General features: G+C 42.4%; 1 protein-coding gene across 1 annotated transcript in view; it reads right to left on the minus strand.

The window, feature by feature from the left end:
• The window catches only part of FBXL17 (F-box and leucine rich repeat protein 17), a 679280-nt gene that overhangs the window by 37955 nt on the left and 622647 nt on the right, over positions 1-18678 (minus strand). Inside the window, exon 8 of the mRNA XM_030193453.1 lies at positions 8918-9060. Coding sequence (XP_030049313.1) covers positions 8918-9060 — 143 coding nt within the window. The remainder of the gene's footprint in view (positions 1-8917; positions 9061-18678) is intronic.

Consider the following 18678-nt stretch of genomic DNA (forward strand, 5'->3'; position numbering starts at 1 on the left):
TATTTAGTTCAGGACATCAAGCAATCATTACACAGATTTTCCTTACATCGCATTTGATCTGGTGTTTCATTCATTACTGTTGTCTTCTCTGAGTGGAACAGGAATTGCAGGTAAAGTGCTAGACTGGTTAAGAGGCTTTCTATCTAATAGAAAATATTCATTTAAAGTTGATGGGGCACTATCTAAACCATGGAAAATGCACTCTGGAGTCCCTATGGGCTCATCATCATTATTGCCTACAGTTTCCAACATATATATGAATTCCTTAGGTGCAGAATCATCCAGTAGTGTCCTACCTTGTTCGCCGCCTGGAGCGGGTCACCTCTGTGCCCCTCAGTGCATCATTTTCCCCAAGGTGAACCACACCTGACCTTTCCTCCCAGCAAAGAGGTGCGAAGAACAGTTGCACAGCTATCGGCTCTGCCGGTCCCCTGCCCCATAACAGGAAGTAACGTTAGAGGGGGCAGGGGACCGGCAGAGCCGACAGCCACGCATCTGCTCCATGCATCCCCTTGCTGCCTGCACCCGGGGCTGAGCCCCCTTGGTACGCTACTGGAATCATCTCAGAGGTCCTTTTACCAAGCTGTGGTAACAGGTGGTCTTAGTGCGCCCTTATGCAGGTCTTTCGCTCACGCCCTCTCCACACTCCCTTGGTATCTAGTTGTGGTGTGGCTCACCATGTGTAAATAGCAGCATTCTCAGATTGCTGCTTACATAGGTAGGCGATCTACAGGTTTAAAATCCACTATCCTGTAGTGGAATTCTCATGTAGCTTCAAGAACCAAAGCCACATGGTATGCTTCTCTTTGTTCTTTCAGAATATTGGCTCCCTAAATGGCTTGGAAAGGGAAAGGGAGGTTGGCAAGAGAGGGGTGGGGTAAGCAAATGGAAATGTAATAATTCCTCTTGATGTTTAATGTTTTCCACTTGAATCAATAAAATAGATTCAAAATAAAGATGGTATTTAGGACCACACAAAAAAGGCCACTATTTACATGTGGGGATGCTTCTAAAACAGAAGCCATAGTGAATAAATTGTAAACATAAAGATTTCAATCTTTATAAAAATTCTGTGGGTTTAATTAGTAAAGAAGAACAAAAAGAATTAAAAATAAAGGGCCCTGTTTACGCTACAGGCTCACTATTGTTTTTAGCAAGCGCTACGCATTAGCGCATGCTAATCGTGTAGATGCCCATAATATTCCTAAGGGTATCTACACGGTTAGCGCATACTAAAAACTCTAGTGCACCTTAGTAAACAGGGCCCAAAGTAATTCAGACAGATATTTGTTGGGCTGGAACAAAGCTTTTAGCAACCAAAGGTACCTGAAAATGTTCCAACCTACCTAGAGGGAGATGCAAAGGCTAGCAGACAGACTGAAGGGGACTCACTAACACTTAGGGGTCCTTTTACTAAGCCATGGCAAAAAGTAGCCTGCGGTAGTATGGGCGCGTGTTTTTGGTGAGCGCCAGACCAGTTTTTACCACGTCTGGGAAAAAAAAGCTTTTTTCAATGGACCTGGAAAAGGGCCTGCAATAAAATTCAAACCAGCGAATGCCTATTTATGGCCTGAGCCCTTAATGCCCCCATTGATCTAGTGGTAAGGGCTCATGTGCTATACACATGGTGACCGGTCGGTGTGCACCAACTGGCGATTAACGCTGGAAATGCCTCATACAGTAGGAAATAATCTGCCCCGGCAGTATGGGCACATGCCAAATCCAAAATTACCGCCAGGGGGGTGTGCTAGCCTGGAGGTAGTCTCATTTTGGTACATGTGGCACACACATAGAGCCTACTGCACCTTTGTAAAAGGGCCCCTAAGAGACTTATTAGGTTGCATGGAGAGAAAAGGAGGGAGCCTTGCACTCATTCATTTATGAAGCGAATAATTACCTCCCACATCGAACTGCTAACTGCATAGAGTATCCCCAGTACTTATAATGAAAGTAAGTGGCTGGACACACACACAGCTACAGGAGGGAAATGATGGAAACGATGGGATTTTTTGTAACTCTGTTCTCCATATCAAGGTAGAGAATCTCCTGCATATCGTTGCAGGAAAAGGAAAAGCTTTCCTGCATGCAGGTAATACATAGAAATAAAACAAAACAGAGAAAAGAAAATAAGATGACATCTTATTTTCTCTTCTATGTTTTATTTTATTTCTATTTATTACCTTTAAAAGTGGACTAACACTGCTACCAAATCACTTTACTCCTGCATACAGGAAAGCACATAGTGGAGCCTGAGCAAGGGAGAGGCAACATATGAAGGTGGTTAATAAATCCTAATGCATACATACATGCATGCACTACAACAGCATGGGACAAATTTGTAAAAGGGAATCCAATGCTTGTTTTCAAGACAAATCAATGATAATGGTGTGGATAACATGAGAAAGGACTTAGCAAAACTAGAGGAATGGTCTGGAATTTGGCAGCTAAGATTTAATGCTAAAAAATACAGAGTCATGCATTTCGGCTGCAAAAACCTGAGAGAATGGTACAGTTTAGGGGATGAAGAAATTTTGTGAATGAAAGAGAAGCAGAACTTGGGTGTGATCATATGTGATGATCCTAAGGTGGCCAAACAGGTAGGAAAGGCGATGGCGAAAGCTAGAAGGATGCTTAGGCGCATAGGGAGAGGAAAGGGAAGTAGGAAAAAGGAGCTGATGTTGCCCATGTATAAGACTCTGGTGAGACCTCATTAAGAATACTATGTACAATTCTGGAGACCGCACTTTCAAAAAGATATAAACAGGATGGAGTCGGTCCAGAGGGCAGCTACTAAAATGGTCAGCGGTCTTCGTCATAAAGCGTAGGGGGACAGAGTTAAAGATCTCACTATGTATACTTTGGAAGAAGTGCGGGAGAAGGGAAATATGATACATAAATGTATAGGAGGCAAGTCTCCAATGGAAAGGAAGCTCTGGAACAAGGGGGCATAGGATGAAGGGGAAAGGAGATAGACTCAGAAGTAACATGACAAATGCTTCTTCACAGAAAGAGTGGTCAATTCATGGAACGGCTTCCCAGTGGAAGTGGTAGAAGCGAAAACAGTATCTGAATTCAAGAGAGCTTGAAACAACTACATAGGATCTCTAAGGGAGTGATAGGGAGTGTAGATCATGGATGGGCAGACTGGATTGGCCATATGGTCTTTATCTGCTTAAATCTTTTATGTTTCTATACGATTCTTTTTACCTTTGATGATTGTTTCCCTTCATCATTTTTGAGGACTCTCAATTGGTCTTGTCCCCCTCCCCCATTATTAAAAATACTCTTTCTGCAGGCATCTTCCCCTCAGCCTGGAAACATTGTCCTTAAACAACACACCGTTGATCTCACCATTCCATCTCACTATCACCCTATTTCCCTATTTACTAAATGGAAAATAAGGTGGGTAGTTACTAAGATGTGGTAAAAATTGGCACAGAAGTCACTAACCTCTAGTATCTCAGTACTACAGGTTACTGACTCCCATGGTACATGAATAAAGTAACTTGTGATCAGCTTTGCAAGCAGGGTTATTCTTCCTTCCCTTGGCATGAGGCTGCAAATACGCAGCCTGAGGCTCTGGAGAGCATTCTTAAAGGGGTCAGTGGTAATTGCACCCCTAACTCCTTGAAGTAAAGAGTCTCCTCTCTACCATTGGACCCAAACAATCTTACCCTCCTTACTCACCCCTGAAGGTAATACTTACTCCCCTGGGAGGGTTTCCATGCACTCCTGCCTCTTCCAGTTCCAGGTTCAAAATGTCGCTGGTTGACAGCTATTGGTAGTCTTGAACGACTAAAGCTAGGGGTAAGGTGCCATATAAAAACTCAATGTCATTTTGAATCTGGTGCCAGAGCGAGCAGGAGCAACTGGGGATTGCTCCTGCCCGCTTAGCCTAGACATCAGGGAAACCTCTGGGGGGAGGGGTGTAAGTAATGCCTTCATGGGTTGGGGTCTGATGATGATGGTGGTGGTGGGTTGAGATTAGTTACTATTGACCCCTTTAAGAATGCTCTCTAGAGCATTGGGCCACAAATGCTCTGGGGAGGAAAAATAACACTATATTTGAGCTGGAGTTATTTTTCCAGGATTAATGCAGCTTTGCAGAATTTACTGCAAGCTGAGTTATTCGATTTATATAATAATGAGACATTTGCGTCTCATTATTATGTATCCTGTGGTAACTTAACGTGTGTTACGATAATATAATGCACGTTATTGCCATTTAACGTATGTTACTGCTGTATCATTTCTTAACCTGGATCTCTAGATTCTTCATTTTTCTATGAGAAATGTCCTTGACCTTAATCAGGGCAACACTGCATGTCTTGAGAATAACCAACCATTTCTCTATCTTGTCTAATCACGACCTGTGGCAGGATTTTGCTGACCTAAGAAAATACATAGCTACTCCTTCTCCCTGAGCTGAACCAATTGGCAGACAGAAACGTCTTGCAAGGGGATAAAGATGTGTTACCCCCTCCCTTTTACCTATGTATTTCGGCAAGGCAATGATTCAGGTTTTAGCTTGCTCCACAAACAATGCTGGCTCAGTTTGCACTGCCATCTCAACTGCCATCTTGGTCCCCATAGTTACTTGTTTACATAGACTCTTTAATGCTATTAAGCATATTTTCTCTCTGTCCACAGATTATTCAACTATTTCCTAAATAGTGGTTTCCAAACCTATCTTTATGTTCCATTGGCTTTTTAGATATTGACAATCAATATGCATGAAATATGTCCATATACAATGAACACACGAGCAAATATATTTTCTAGTGGACTTGGGGAAAATCTACTGCTTATTTCTAGAATAACCAGCATAAAATGTATTGTACTGTTTTGGGATCTTGCCAGGTACTTGTGACCAGGATCGGCCACGGTTGGAAACAGGATGCTGGGCTTGATGAACCTTCAGTCTGTCCCAGTATGGCAATACTTATGTACTAAGTAGAGGAGTAGCTTAATGGTTAGTGCAGTGGCCTGAGAACCAGGTTCAATTACCTCTGCAGTTCCTTGTGACACTGGGCAAATCATTTAACCCTCCATTCCTCCAGTTAAAAAATAAGTACCTGTATATAATATGTAAACCCTTTGATTGTAACCAAAGAAATCCTATTCCCTTTCCCTTTATAAATGTGTTAGAACCACAACTGTAACATATTCCATCTGTAAAGCATGGCTTACATGTGGGAAAGAGAAGTTATAAAATTGTGCGGCCAAATATGTGTAAGTATGCACTCAACAAGATGACATGAAAGTGTTTCTGGGGGTTTATTCTGGATGGAGCAGGAGCAGAGTCACGATATATGTGATTAGTTTCTATAATATGTGAGTACATGCATTCCTTCTTCAAAGCAGGGGCGTAGCTACTATGGGGTCACGGGGGCCTGGGCCCCCATAGATTTGGCCCTGGACCCCCTCTGCCGCGACCCTCTCGACCCCCCTTCCCGCTGCCAACCCTCCCCTGCTGCCGCCGTCACGTACCTTTGCTGGCGGGGGACCCCAACTCCCGTCAGCCAAAGTTCTCTCCTCGACTGCGCACCGTTGCTTGCTGAATGATCTGATCAAGTTTCTATGCATGCGTCTGACGTCCTGCACGTTGTACGTGCAGGATGTCAGACGCACGCACAGAAACCAATTCAAACTTGGTCAGATCATTCGGCAATGCAGTGCTGCCGAGAAGAGGACTTTGGCTGGCGGTGGTTGGGGTCCCCCGCCAGCAAAGGTACGCAGTGGGAAAGGGTTGGTGGTGGGAAGGGGGGGGGTCGAGAGGGTTGCCGCGGGGGGGGGGGGGTGTCAGCAATGCCGTGCGGCCGAGAAGAGAACCTCGGCTGGTGGGGGTTGGGGGTCTCCCGCCAGCAAAGGTACGCGGCGGGAGAGGGTTGGCGGTGGGAAGGGGGGGTGGTCAGCCGGGGGGGGGGGCTAAAATGTGCCCCTCACCTTGGGCTCTGGACCCCCCTGCCGTCAAAGTCTGGCTACACCCCTGCTTTAAAGCAGGTATAAGTTTGTGCGTGCATATTTGTGAGTTACTGGGGATGGCTGAGGGTGGTCTAGTTTATAAAGGCAGATAGATATCAATGTTGCCTTTGTAAAAGGCAACTTTATGGAATGCCAACAGAGGTACCCTGTTATAGAATTAACCACCACAAAGCACAGGTTTCAAAGGCATTTCCGTGGGAAAAGCAGAACTTTTACTGTACAAGTTGGCTTTTATAAAATTGCCCACCCTGTATGCAGCTAAATGTGTGTGCAGAATGTCATTACACACATACTTTTAATCACTGTAGGGGGCAGCACTTCTGCACTGGGGCTCGGAACTTTGCCCACAAGCTTTCAAAACTACTTGAGTATTTTTACTCAGAAAAAGGTTTTGCATGAATTAGCAAATGTAAATGTGCAAGTGGAAATTTTGTGGGACAATTTTCAAAGTGAAATTACAGTATGTGCATACTTTTACTTCGCAAATCCTGCAATGGCTAGGATATGAAAAGAAACATGTAGTTTTAACCAATGTGGACAGTTAGAAAATTACCCTTGTAATGTTCATATGCAAGTATACAGATGCTTTCTCTCTAAAACTATTCATAAATTAGAAAGAATGATTTACTTTGTTTAAATAAAAAATGATAAAAGTTGTCAGAAAGGCTACTCACAGAGGTTTTAGCTAAACATAAAAACCGTTAGCTATCCAAAATTATACACAATTATACACAATAATAAAAATCCATATGCAATGAAGTACAAAACACAAGACTTTAAAAGATGTTATTAGATTTCATTTCTTAAAGGTAAGTAGTTTTAAAGTGAATACTTCCAATAATCTTTGCAAACAAAATAGCATTTAAGCATAGTGAACATTTTGATCCTGTATAGTGTGTTTTGGAAGGAAAGGCACATAAAGAAGAAAAAGGTCAAGACTTGGTGATGGCAGTTTGATGAGAAATGAATTCATTTAATTATATCCATGGTTTGAATCAATAACAAATTGCCTCTGCTCCGACTTGTAGCCTGAAGCCAGTTAGTTAGATAATCAATGGAATCAAACAGAGCTTGCCTTCACCCAACTTAGCAGCTCTTCTGATCTTTTCTTGAGAGGATTCCCGACGCCTCTAAATTCTTATTTATGTCAACCCCATATCAAAGAAATTCCAAAGAAATGTAGTCACAAAGAGTACTTTAGTGGCACTGGCAACTATTTAAAAGTATTTATTTATGTGTTTCCCTTTTTTTTTTTCTGCATACAAGCATAGCTTTCCATGCATATTAAATGGAGTAAGCTTTTATAAACAGAACACAGTGGCCTGATATATTCTCTACCCTTCAAGAAAGGGGGGGGGGAGGATTAAACATGGAATATATTAACATGGCTTGTGGCTGCATGGATTCCTCACTTCCTAGAGGAAACTCCATTAACAGAGTTTGAACAAAGAGACAGTGAATGATATGGATGGGCAGACTGGATGCCCTTTCTCTGCTTCTATGTTCCTATTAGTGAATATTCTGCAGATCATCAGAAATGTGAATCCTTTTAATATCTTTCATATAGATAAAATGAAAGGCATACTGATAATTTTGTGCCAAATTCTCTGCAGAGAAAAAATGCCATTAGCATGTGGCCATTAAAAAAGATTAGCATGTGAGCCCTTACTCCCACCTATTTTGTAGGTGATAAGGGCTCGTGCTAACTTATCAGCATAGAAACGCCCCTCTCTGCCCCCAGACATATCCTCTCTACAAAAGCAAGAAATTTTGTTTTAGCATGTGATGTGTGCACAGAGTGCAAAATTATGCAGGACACCTCAGTGCAACCTGCAGTAAGCCCTTAGTATGAGGGACCCTATGATAGCTCAATGGTTGGTGTAACTGGGCATGCCTAATAATGTGAAGAAAGTGAAGCACCATTATTAATGGACTGCTTCCCTGAAGAATTTAATGAGACCAGGCCATGGCGGCAGTGTGTCCGTTTTTGCTTGAAAGCTCAAATGCTAAGCAAAATTACATATTTTCCTTAATGAAGCATTAAGATTCACTATGCATTATTGAGATCTGCTAAGCACCATGTTTTATAAAAAAATGGACCGATGAGGATTAAAGGCATTGGAAGGAGCCAACTGACTAAGTATGAAATATGCACAAAAAGAAGTGGGAAGTGGACCACTTCCCACTTCTTTTTGCGCATCTTTAACCTCGTGGGATTTAGTGTTCATCCACTTTGTGGAGAGCCTGCCCCATAAGTATGAAATATGCCATTCTGATGGTCCTAAAATATTTACAATAATTCCTGATTTGAATGGGGCATGTTTGTCTGATGATAGATTGAGATTCTACAGTTATAGTTGATAGAGACATTGTTATTGCTGGGAAGTTATATAATTTGTACTATGATAGGGCAGCAGACGGGAAAGATGGGTAGGTTTTAATAAGACTTTGTCTTTCCCTCTGGTCACGAACGCCTAATAGAGCCTGGCATTTTTCTTATCATCCAGTCACTATCTTAACCTGTTTCCAGTTTTATCATGTGGTCATAGCTGTAGGTCATATGAAGTCATAGGATTAATATACAATTTATGTTTGCTCAATTAAATCTGTGGCCTAGTGGTTAGGGTGGTGGACTTTGGTCCTGGGGAACTGAGTTCGATTCCCACTTCAGGCACAGGCAGCTCTCCTTGTAAGCCGCATTGAGCCTGCCATGAGTGGGAAAGCGTGGGGTACAAATGTAACAAAAAAAAAAAATCCCTGTTTGTTGTGTTTCAACGTAGCTTGAAATTAAGTCCATTAACTAAACAACTGTTTGGTAATAATGAACACCTTTTATGGATCTAATTGTAACAGATTTTAATAGAGGTAAAATTTACAATATATCTTCTACAGATGTACATTCACAAAAGATTTCTGAGATAAACTCTCTTACCTTATCACATCTCATCAGTCCCAAATATTTGAGAGATTTGCTGCTCTGTGCAATCTGAGTGGCTCCCTGATCTGAAATTTCTTTACACCATCCAACATCCACAGTCTCTATGGTCAAGCTGTATCGTCCAATGGCTATCAGAGCTGTGAAAAGATAAGACGATAAATAAATGAACCAGTACTGAAGAGAAGAAAAGATAAATCAATCATGTTTAAATATTTGTCTAGTTAACAGATTCAAAAGACTCAATAGATACTTGGCTTTCTTAAGTTGCTGTACACACTACCTTAGGTGAATTTCTTCAAAAAAGCTGTAAGTAGATAAGTTATTATCAGTCCACTGCCTATCATCTTTTATTCACTCTAAGGTATTATCCCCCCCCCCCTTTTACTCTAACCCCTTCATTTTATCATTAGACTGCAATTTATGATTCACTTGCATTTTCTGGATATATATTTTACTCATTCTGTTTGAGACATGAGGGAGGGAGTGTCAGCTCACTACTACTACTATTTATCATTTCTATAGCGCTACAAGGCATATGCAGCGCTGTACACTATCCTTTAGATTGTAAGCTCCTTTAAGCAGGGACTGTCCTTCTTTGTTAAACTGTACAGCACTGCGTAACCCTAGTAGTGCTCTACAAATGTTAAGTAGTAGTAGTAGTACACCATACACAAAAAAGACAGTCCCTGCTCAAAGAGCTTACAGTCTAGATAAGACAGGTAAACAGAACAAATAAGGGTAAGGGAATAATAGGTGAGGTTAAAGGACAGGGTAATTAGAAGTGGTTAGGAGTCAAAAGCAGTGGTAAAGAGGTGGGCTTTAAGTTTGGACTTGAAAACGGCCAAAGAGGGGGCCAGACGCACAGGCTCGGGAAGTCTATTCCAGGCATGGGGTGCAGCAAGACAAAATGAACAGAGTCTAGAATTAGCAGTAGAGGAGAAGAGGCACGGATAAGAGAGATTTATCTACAGAATGGAGTACTCCAGGGGGGGCATAGGGAGAGACGAGAGTGGAGAGGTACTGGGGAGCAGCAGAGTGAATACACTTATAGATCAATAAGAGAAGCTAGTTAAAGAGATCATTTTAGAAGGCTTGTGGAGCATGTATGCATGCAAACAGCCCAATATATATTAAGTAGTGATTTTAGAAAAGCCATTACTTATACATGTAATCCGGACCCCCTGCTCCGGGAAGCTTGATCTTCAGCTTTTTGGTGACAGAATTCCCCTTTTTCCTGTAGTCGAGCCAGGGGAATGTCACCCACCCTGGAGCAAAGGGACAGGACACAGTTCACTATCCTCGTCCCAAGTCTATGCTAGAGATGGGAGGAAAAAAACTAATTTGTTAGGCTCGGTCAGATTTGAAAGAAGCAAGCCTTGGTGTTTATAATAAATTGGTTTTATTCAAATTAAAAGTTAAACAAAACAGTGAAATATAACTCTTTCAAACCCTAAATTAAGACCCCTTATTTATGCTACAATATTCAACTGTTATGCTACAGCAATGTCAGGTTTATTTTAACTTGTGTTTTTGTTATCAACAGGTTAACCTTTCACCTCCCAGCTACACGATATCAGATAAGTATTTTTAGATTAACTATTACCTTCTAAAAGAAATGTGAAATAATGTTTTCTCAATTTTCCCAAACTTTCAAGAATTGATACTTTGTGTTGACTTCCTTTTGTTTTTCAGAATCACCCTTCCCCCTCCCGTCGGATCCAGGTAAGTACCTCTCTTTTCTACCCTCTTTCTTTCCTTTTTGACAGTCACTTTCCTTTTAGTGCGTCGCTCAGTCTCACTTCTTGCTTCACACCAAAGGTCTTTCTTGCGTGGGGGCCTGTTGTTTTTTTCTTAGATGATGCAGCGTCCTCTGTATCTTCCTCCTAAACCTCTCTTAAATAACTTAAATAGGAGAAAAACCCTAGCTTCTTACATATATTTTAGGATGTTCCTTACTAAAGGGATCTTTATTTGGAAAGACTGGGTCAACTAGCTTTAAAATCAAAATAATTAAATTTTCCTATGCTAGATCCCCTATGCTAATGTTTTTCTTTATGTCCTATACTACTGAAGGAGTGACGCAAGATTTCAGGATCATAGATTCTTTTCAATCACACTCCAATGCAATCAATCACTTCTTAATTTATAAACTTTTTAGATAACACTTAACCTATATTATATCATTCAAAACATTCAAAATATAAATTCCAACACTTTAAATCACACATTCAATTAATTCCCAATACTCTCCAATCTCCACCCCAACAATTATATTTCCAATTCTAACTTAAATCCTAACTTTCCTAAAATTCCCCTAAACTATTAAATGATAAAACAATCACTCTTTTACTTAATATAATCTTCCACTGAACTCCCTTTTTTCTAATCACCACTCTTCCCAAATCCAATTTAATCTAGCTATCTTTCCTCTACCTCACACAAAATCCACTCCACCAACACACATCTGCTCTCCTCGCTGTCCCAACTCCTTCTGCCAACCGCCAATGACTCCGTAACCAGGGATACGGAGCTTTCAGTCACATTCCAAGCCCTTCCCAACCAATCAGCCATCACTCTCAACATTCCGAGCTTCACTGCTGACCGGCGGAATCTTGGCCAGCAGTGCTAAATCTCCATTTTAATTACTGATTTCCCATAGAAAATAATGGGAAATCAATAATTAAAATAAAAACCCAATTAAACATTTTCCAATCTACCCCAAAATTCCCATATTCACTAACCCTTTCATTCCCTATCTAGCTGTAATTTCAAAATTTAAATTTAACCCTTTTTAACCCATACCTCACTATTTTCCCCCAAAACCCCTTTTAAAAATCCCAAAAAAAATTCAAAAAATATCCCAAAAATTCAAACTTCCCCCTCTAAACCTACCCCGTCGAATACAAAAAATTAACTCTTTCAGAACCCCCTTTAAACAGCACCCTACCAAAAACCCCCACTAAAAATATTCAAATTCAAAATCTAACCCGCCACAAAAATCCCCAAAAATTCCCCGACCCCAAAACTGAAAACCAAATTTAAAAAACTCAAAACCCCGAATTTTTAAAAATAAAAAACGCAATTTACACAAATTTAAAATCAACCAATTAACATTTTGGGTCAAGTGACCCCTTACCTGATCCAGGATTTTTCCCTCACCAAACGCCTGCCATCGGTTCCGGTCCCGGACGTCCTGAGGCGAAAACGGATCCAAAAATAAAAAGAACCGAAACCGGCCCAAAATTTAGGCCCCGGCTTCGGCCTACCCGCGAAGACGCGCGTTCGCGATTCGTGCATGAGGCGCGCCGCCTCATGCAGACTCGCGCCGGCGTTCTTTACTCGCGAATCGCCGGCCATCTTCTTTAAAATCTTCGGGCCTCCGAACAGGCCTCCCTCACTCTTCGGCGCTCCCGGCCATGAAGAACAGCGGCGCCCCCGAGGAAGGAAAAGCCCGCTGGCCCCATCTGACCCGGGGACGTGCCCAAACGTCCCCGGGTTTAAAAAAAACTCAACGCTGCTCCCTGCAGCGCTCCTCCTAACTTTCAGCCCCCGAGCAGCCCCCGCGGATCCCGGAGCCCGAGGTGAGTAAAAAAAAAATATTTAACCCCTTATTACATACATATAAGGATAAATTCTCAAAAAGACACTGAAATTTAGGTGCCGGGAGAATAAATGCGAAGGCAAACTGGGTAACAGATACAATATGCTGGTAAAACTTTTAGATCAAGTATCTTGGCCTAAACTCCCACCTTCCTGATGCTGTACCTCAAGTTGTACTGCAAACTGCTTTGAAAGCCACATCACAATCCTGTCCTCTCCCAACCTAGTACATGAACAACCTCCTTCCCCCCATACTATAGGATACAATTCTTCCTTCCAACCCCCAACACAGTTCAAATGTACACCAAATAGCCAAGTTTTTGCTTTCTTCCAGAAGGAAAGAAGTCCAACAGTATCCAACAGCAACACATTCCACAAATAAGGCACTTGAACAGCACATGCATATACTCTGGTACACTGAAGTTTAGCATGATAATGACACATTCAGTTATGACTGCTGGGAAGACCTCTGCCTTCTGGTTGGCTCATATGACTACAATACAGTTTGTAAGTATAATGGCCCATTCAAACACAAAGCCTGAAATACTAGACAACTAACTAAACATAGGCTTCAAACGGCAGCCAATAAAGGTCCTACTGAATAGTTTAGTAAGGGGGGATTTTAGTGCTCATGCGGATATATTGTAGCTGAAAATGGAAAGGCACAGCTCTTGATTTTGTATCTAGATCAGATATTCTTAACCGAGTTCGTAGGACATATCTGGCCAATCAGGTTTCCAGACATCCACAATGAACATGGAGGCAGTACATGCACAATATCTGTTTTCAGACATCTACAATGGAGGCAGTGCATGCAAATTTATCTCATGCATATTCATAGTGACTATCCTGAAAACTTGACTGGCTAGATATGTACTGAGGATTGGGTTGAGAACTCTTGCAGCAGATTTAGTTCAGTTAGTAAACATTCCCATACAATTATCATGGGTACACTGGATTTGTTATTTGTGACGGGGGCCCTTGTGGCTAACTGAGGTCTTTCAGTCATAAAAGGAGATCAATTCCATGATCAGATCATATTATGATAATGTTTGTGGTAGGTAATGTGAAGCGAACAGTGTTAAACTTAGGACAGTGAGAGAGAAGATTAACATAGAGGAATGGGAAACTGTAGCATTAGATGATAGGCAGGGTAACATTGGCTTTTGATGAAGTAGCTCCAAAATGAACAGTATTACATCATCCTCTAACAAATAGTAATATTCTATTGCCTTGAAGCTACAAAAAATAAAATTGTGTAGCTTGGAGAAGTGTTAGAAAAAAAATCAGGTTTAGAATCAGATAGAAAGATCTAAAAGAAAGAGGCAAACAGGAAGCAAAGGAGGTTATCATTCTCTCAGGCTAGAGTAAGGGGATGTGAAAAAGGAAGATAAATATGGCCACTATGGAAGAACTGGGGCATGAAAATGTAGATGTTGTAAGCAGTGAGAAGTTGGATACTATGGAAAGGCCGGATGACTATGGAGCTCATTTTTAAAAGGGAAAAAAAGTCTAAAAACTGGCATAATGCGGCATTTGGACGTTTTTCTCACAAAAACATCCAAATCAGGTTTTTGAAACCTATTTTTCAGACATTTTTCTATGCTGTTCATCTGCAGTGCATCCAAATCTAAAGGGGGAGTGTTAAGAGAGGGATTTTAGCGTTCCTAAGACTTAGGGGCCCTTTCACTAAGCCGCGTAGGTGCCTACGCATGCCCAACATGCGTCAATTTGGACTAACCACTCGGCTACCATGTGGCCCTTGAGGTAATTTCATTTTTGACGTGCATCTGCTATGCGCACCGGGAAATAATTTTTATTTTCTGGTGCGTGGTAAAAAATAGGCGGTAATCGTCATTCTACAAGCATAGATGATTACCACATGTTTAACAAGTGAGACATTACTGCTAAGTCAATGGCTGACAGTAAGGTCTCAGACCCAAAATGGAACAGTATTCTAGGTGGGATAGCTGGTTTGGACAAGCTGTCCTGCAACATCTTTATACTACTTAAATGTCAGCTCGCCTTCCTGCCCTTTTTTTCCACTAGGGTCACTTTCTTCTTAGTTGCCAGGTTCTTTATTATATTGTGAGCCTGGCATTTAGTGAGTCCAACATGTGAGAATATGAATGCTTATCCTTGGAGAAAGCAAAGTTACTTACCTGTAGCAGGTGTTCTCTGAGGACAGCAGGCATATACTCTCTCATCCCTCCAACCTCCCCTTGGAGTTGTCTTCTTAGCTTTAGTATTGTACTGCTGGTCCTGCGCTTGAGCGTTGAGCCGGAAGGCACTTACGCATGCGCGTTGGTGGCACTGGCTCAAAAGTTTTAAAGTGGCAGTCCACCATGGCAGAGTTCTTACTGGGCTCCGTGGCTGACATCACCTACATGTGAGAATATATGCCTGCAGTCCTCTGAGAACACCTTTGCTTTATGTTGGCAGATTCTGTTCTAAAATACTGGTTAAACTTGAGACACACTGACCTACATGTCTCAATTCCTAAATTTATGACCTGTCGAAAAAGGGGGCTGAATATGTAAGATTAATAAATAGTATGGTTATAATTAAGCTGGGGGGGGGGGGGGGGATTGGATTATGACTTGGGAATTTCTGACTGGTCTTTAGTCTTAATTTCTACCTTAACTGTTTTTTGTTTAGGGTGTGAACCACTTTGGATTCATTCATAGAAGTGGTATAAAACCTGAAGATGATGATGATAGATTGTTACAGTGGCCTCTATAATCTTTTCTACAGTTGGCAAATTATAAACAAGATGAGCTTTAACCGCCACTTGTTTTCATAGATCTAGACGTTCTACATGGGTCAAAGGTATAGTAACCAATATTAACAGATGGCTTAAAATAAAATCAGACATGTCTTCTAGCAAATTTGCTGGACATACATTCAAATATGATTCTTTTTTACCAAATTGATCATTTGGGGGGGGGGGGGGGGGGGGATGTTATTAAGGTGTCGTAAAAGTTGTGCCAGTGCCCAATGCCCTTAATCATGATGTTCACTCCACATTTTGGACAGACAGCACCGCTGCCAAATATGTTCTTATGTTTATGATTATTTTCCTTTATTGATGTGGTGTTGTTAAAACCCATCAAACTGTGTGAATCCTGCTGAAACATCACCCTGTGTCGAGTCCCTGATTTCATCTTTTGGATGGCCAGCACAAGAGCATCTGCTGTATATATGATTTTTTGAGAGTTTTTGATCTCATCTGTTGGATATGTAGCAAAAGTATATTTGCTGTGCAGGTGTCTTTTTTTATTTGATCTTTCTGCACCTATATGTTTTGGATATACAATAAATTTTGAATCTGTGCTCTGTGGATAGGTTTACCTTCAAAGGCTCTCTGGTCTTCCCTCAGAGAAGAAATAGCTTTTCTGTCTACATCTGTAAGTGATTATTCATTTACTTTTCATTTTATAGAAATGTACAAATATAGGAGCCCTTTTACTAAGCTGCGTGTCTACATGCACCCAAATGGAGTTACCGCCAGGCTACCACGTAGCTCTTGCGGTAATTTCATTTTTGGTGTGCGCCCGAAAAATAATTTTTATTTTTGGATGCACGTATCAGATGTGTGCCAAATGGCATTTGACGCATGTGGGTCATTACCGCCTGGTTACTGCGTGAGACTTTACTGCTGGATCAATGGCTGGCGGTAAGGTCTCAGACCGAAAATGGATACACGGCAATTTTCATTTTGCCACACATCCATTTTCAGCAAAAATATAAAAAAGGCATTTTTTTACAGGTGCACTGAAAAATGATTCTGCGCACGCCCAAAACACACGTCTACACTACAGCAGGCCATTTTTCAGCGTGCCTTTGTAAAAGGGCCCCATAATAACTTAGAGGCCCTTCAACTAAGCTGCATTAGGTGCCAACAAATGTCTAACCAGCTAAAAATGGCACACTTGCAGGAGGTGCTCGGGCATACTGTGGTAACTGCCAAATTAGTATGTGCTAAAAAATTTGTCTCTGCTAAAAAATATTTTACATTTTTTTGAGGGAGTGTCAAGGGGCAAAGAGTGGGGTGTTCTCGTGCTAATTAGCACAACTACATTAACATGCTGTCACGTTTACAAAGCTGGAACTGGGTTTGTGAGCCCTTGGGCCACTGCTGAGGAGCGGCCGTGGCAGGCAAAACCACCCCACACTAGAGACAGGGCAGAACTCTGACAAACAGTTAGGCTTCACCTGCACCTGGCCACTTTTCACCAAGAGTTGAGCTCCAGGCTTCAGGTGGCCGGCAGGACTTACTGGACAGGGCAGAACTGGATAACAGCTAGGCAGCACAGGGACAGCAAGGCAGAGAAAGGATAGGCTAAAGGACAGGACTGAAAGCTGCGAGCAGCCACTGAAACAGGGAACAAACACAGCTAGACAGGAGACTGAACTGAAAGCTGCAAGCAGCCACTGAAGCAGGGAACAAACACAGATAAACCCAGAACTAGACAAAGACATACAAATAAGACACAAGACTGGGAAACAAGCAATACAGTAAACAAGCAATACCCTAAACTAAACACAGACTAACTAGAACAGGCAAGACTTCAGGCAAGAACAAGAGCAAGGAAACAAACTCAGGCTGAAGTGCAACAAGCACCAACATACCAGGGCCTTAGACGCAATGCAAAGGCAAAGGCAGAGAGGTTCCAAATGGCTAATAAGCCCAGCAGCAGCTGAGCTTCAGATGCAGCAATCATCAGGCAGCTACAGGTGCAGTGCAGGGTCAAACAAAACAGACAAGTCTGGCAGCCTGGAAGATCCAGACTGGACTGGGCTAAAGTTTGGAACGGGTGATAGTCCACAGCAGCCACCGGTTCTGGCCACCAGAGGGTGAGGGGAGCACAGACGTAACACACGCACTAACTGGTTAGTGCAGAAATACCATAAGGCTTATTTTCGAAAGAGAAGGACGCCCATCTTTCAACATAAATCGGGAGATGGGTGTCCTTCTCCCAGGGTTGTCCAAATCGACATAATCGAAAGCTGATTTTGGGCGTCCCCAACTGCTTTCCGTCGTGGGGATGACCACAGTTCCAGAGGGTGTGTTGGAGGCGTAGCGAAGGCGGATCTTGGGCGTGCCTAACACATGGGCATCCTCAACCCATAATCGAAAAAAAAGGGCGTCCCTGATGAGCACTTGGATGACTTTACTTGGTCCTTTTTTCCTTACAACCAAGCCACGAAAAGGTGCCCGAACTGTCCAGATGACCACCAGAGGGAATCGGGGATGATCTCCTCTTACTCCCTCAGTGGTCACTAACCCCCTCCCACCCTCAAACAATTTTTTTTTCAATATTTTTTGCCAGCCTCTATGCCAGCCTCAAATATCATACCCAGCTCCATGACAGCAGTATGCAGGTCCCTGGAGCAGTTTTAGCGGGTGCAGAGCACTTCAGGCAGGCGGACCCAGGCCCATCCCCCCTACCTGTTACACTTGTGGTGGTAAATATGAGCCCTCCAAAACCCACCACAAACCCACTGTACTCACATCTAGGTGCCCCCCTTCACCCGTAAGGACTATGGTAGTGGTGTACAGTGGTGGGTAGCGGGTTTTGGGGGGCTCAGCACACAAGGTAAGGGAGCTATGTACCTGGGAGCAATTTCTGAAGTCCACTGCAGTGTCCCCTAGGGTGCCCGGTTGGTGTACTGGCATGTCAGGGGGACCAGTGCACTACGAATGCTGGCTCCTCCCATGACCAAAGGGCTTGCATTTGGTAATTTCTGAGATGGGCGTCCTTAGTTTCCATTATCGCCGAAAACCAGGAACGACCAAGTCTAAGGACGACCATCTCTAAGGACGACCTAAATGTCAAGATTTGGGCGTCCCCGACTGTATTATCGAAACGAAAGATGGATGCCCATCTTGTTTCGATAATACAGGTTTCCCCGCCCCTTCGCCGGGACGTCCTGCGAGTACGTCCTCTGGAAAACTTGGGCGCCCCTTTCGATTATGCCCCTCCATGTGAGCCCTTATCACCTACAAAATGGGTGGTAGTAAATGCTCATGTGGTAAAATATTTTAATGGCCGCACGCTAATGACAACATTAGCGCATAGCCATTAATACAAGAAATACAAAAGGCCATTTTTACAACTGTGGTAAAAATGGCTTTAGCGCGTGGGAAATTT

This window comes from Microcaecilia unicolor, chromosome 2 (genome assembly GCF_901765095.1).
Source record: "Microcaecilia unicolor chromosome 2, aMicUni1.1, whole genome shotgun sequence".
Classification (NCBI taxonomy): domain Eukaryota; kingdom Metazoa; phylum Chordata; class Amphibia; order Gymnophiona; family Siphonopidae; genus Microcaecilia; species Microcaecilia unicolor.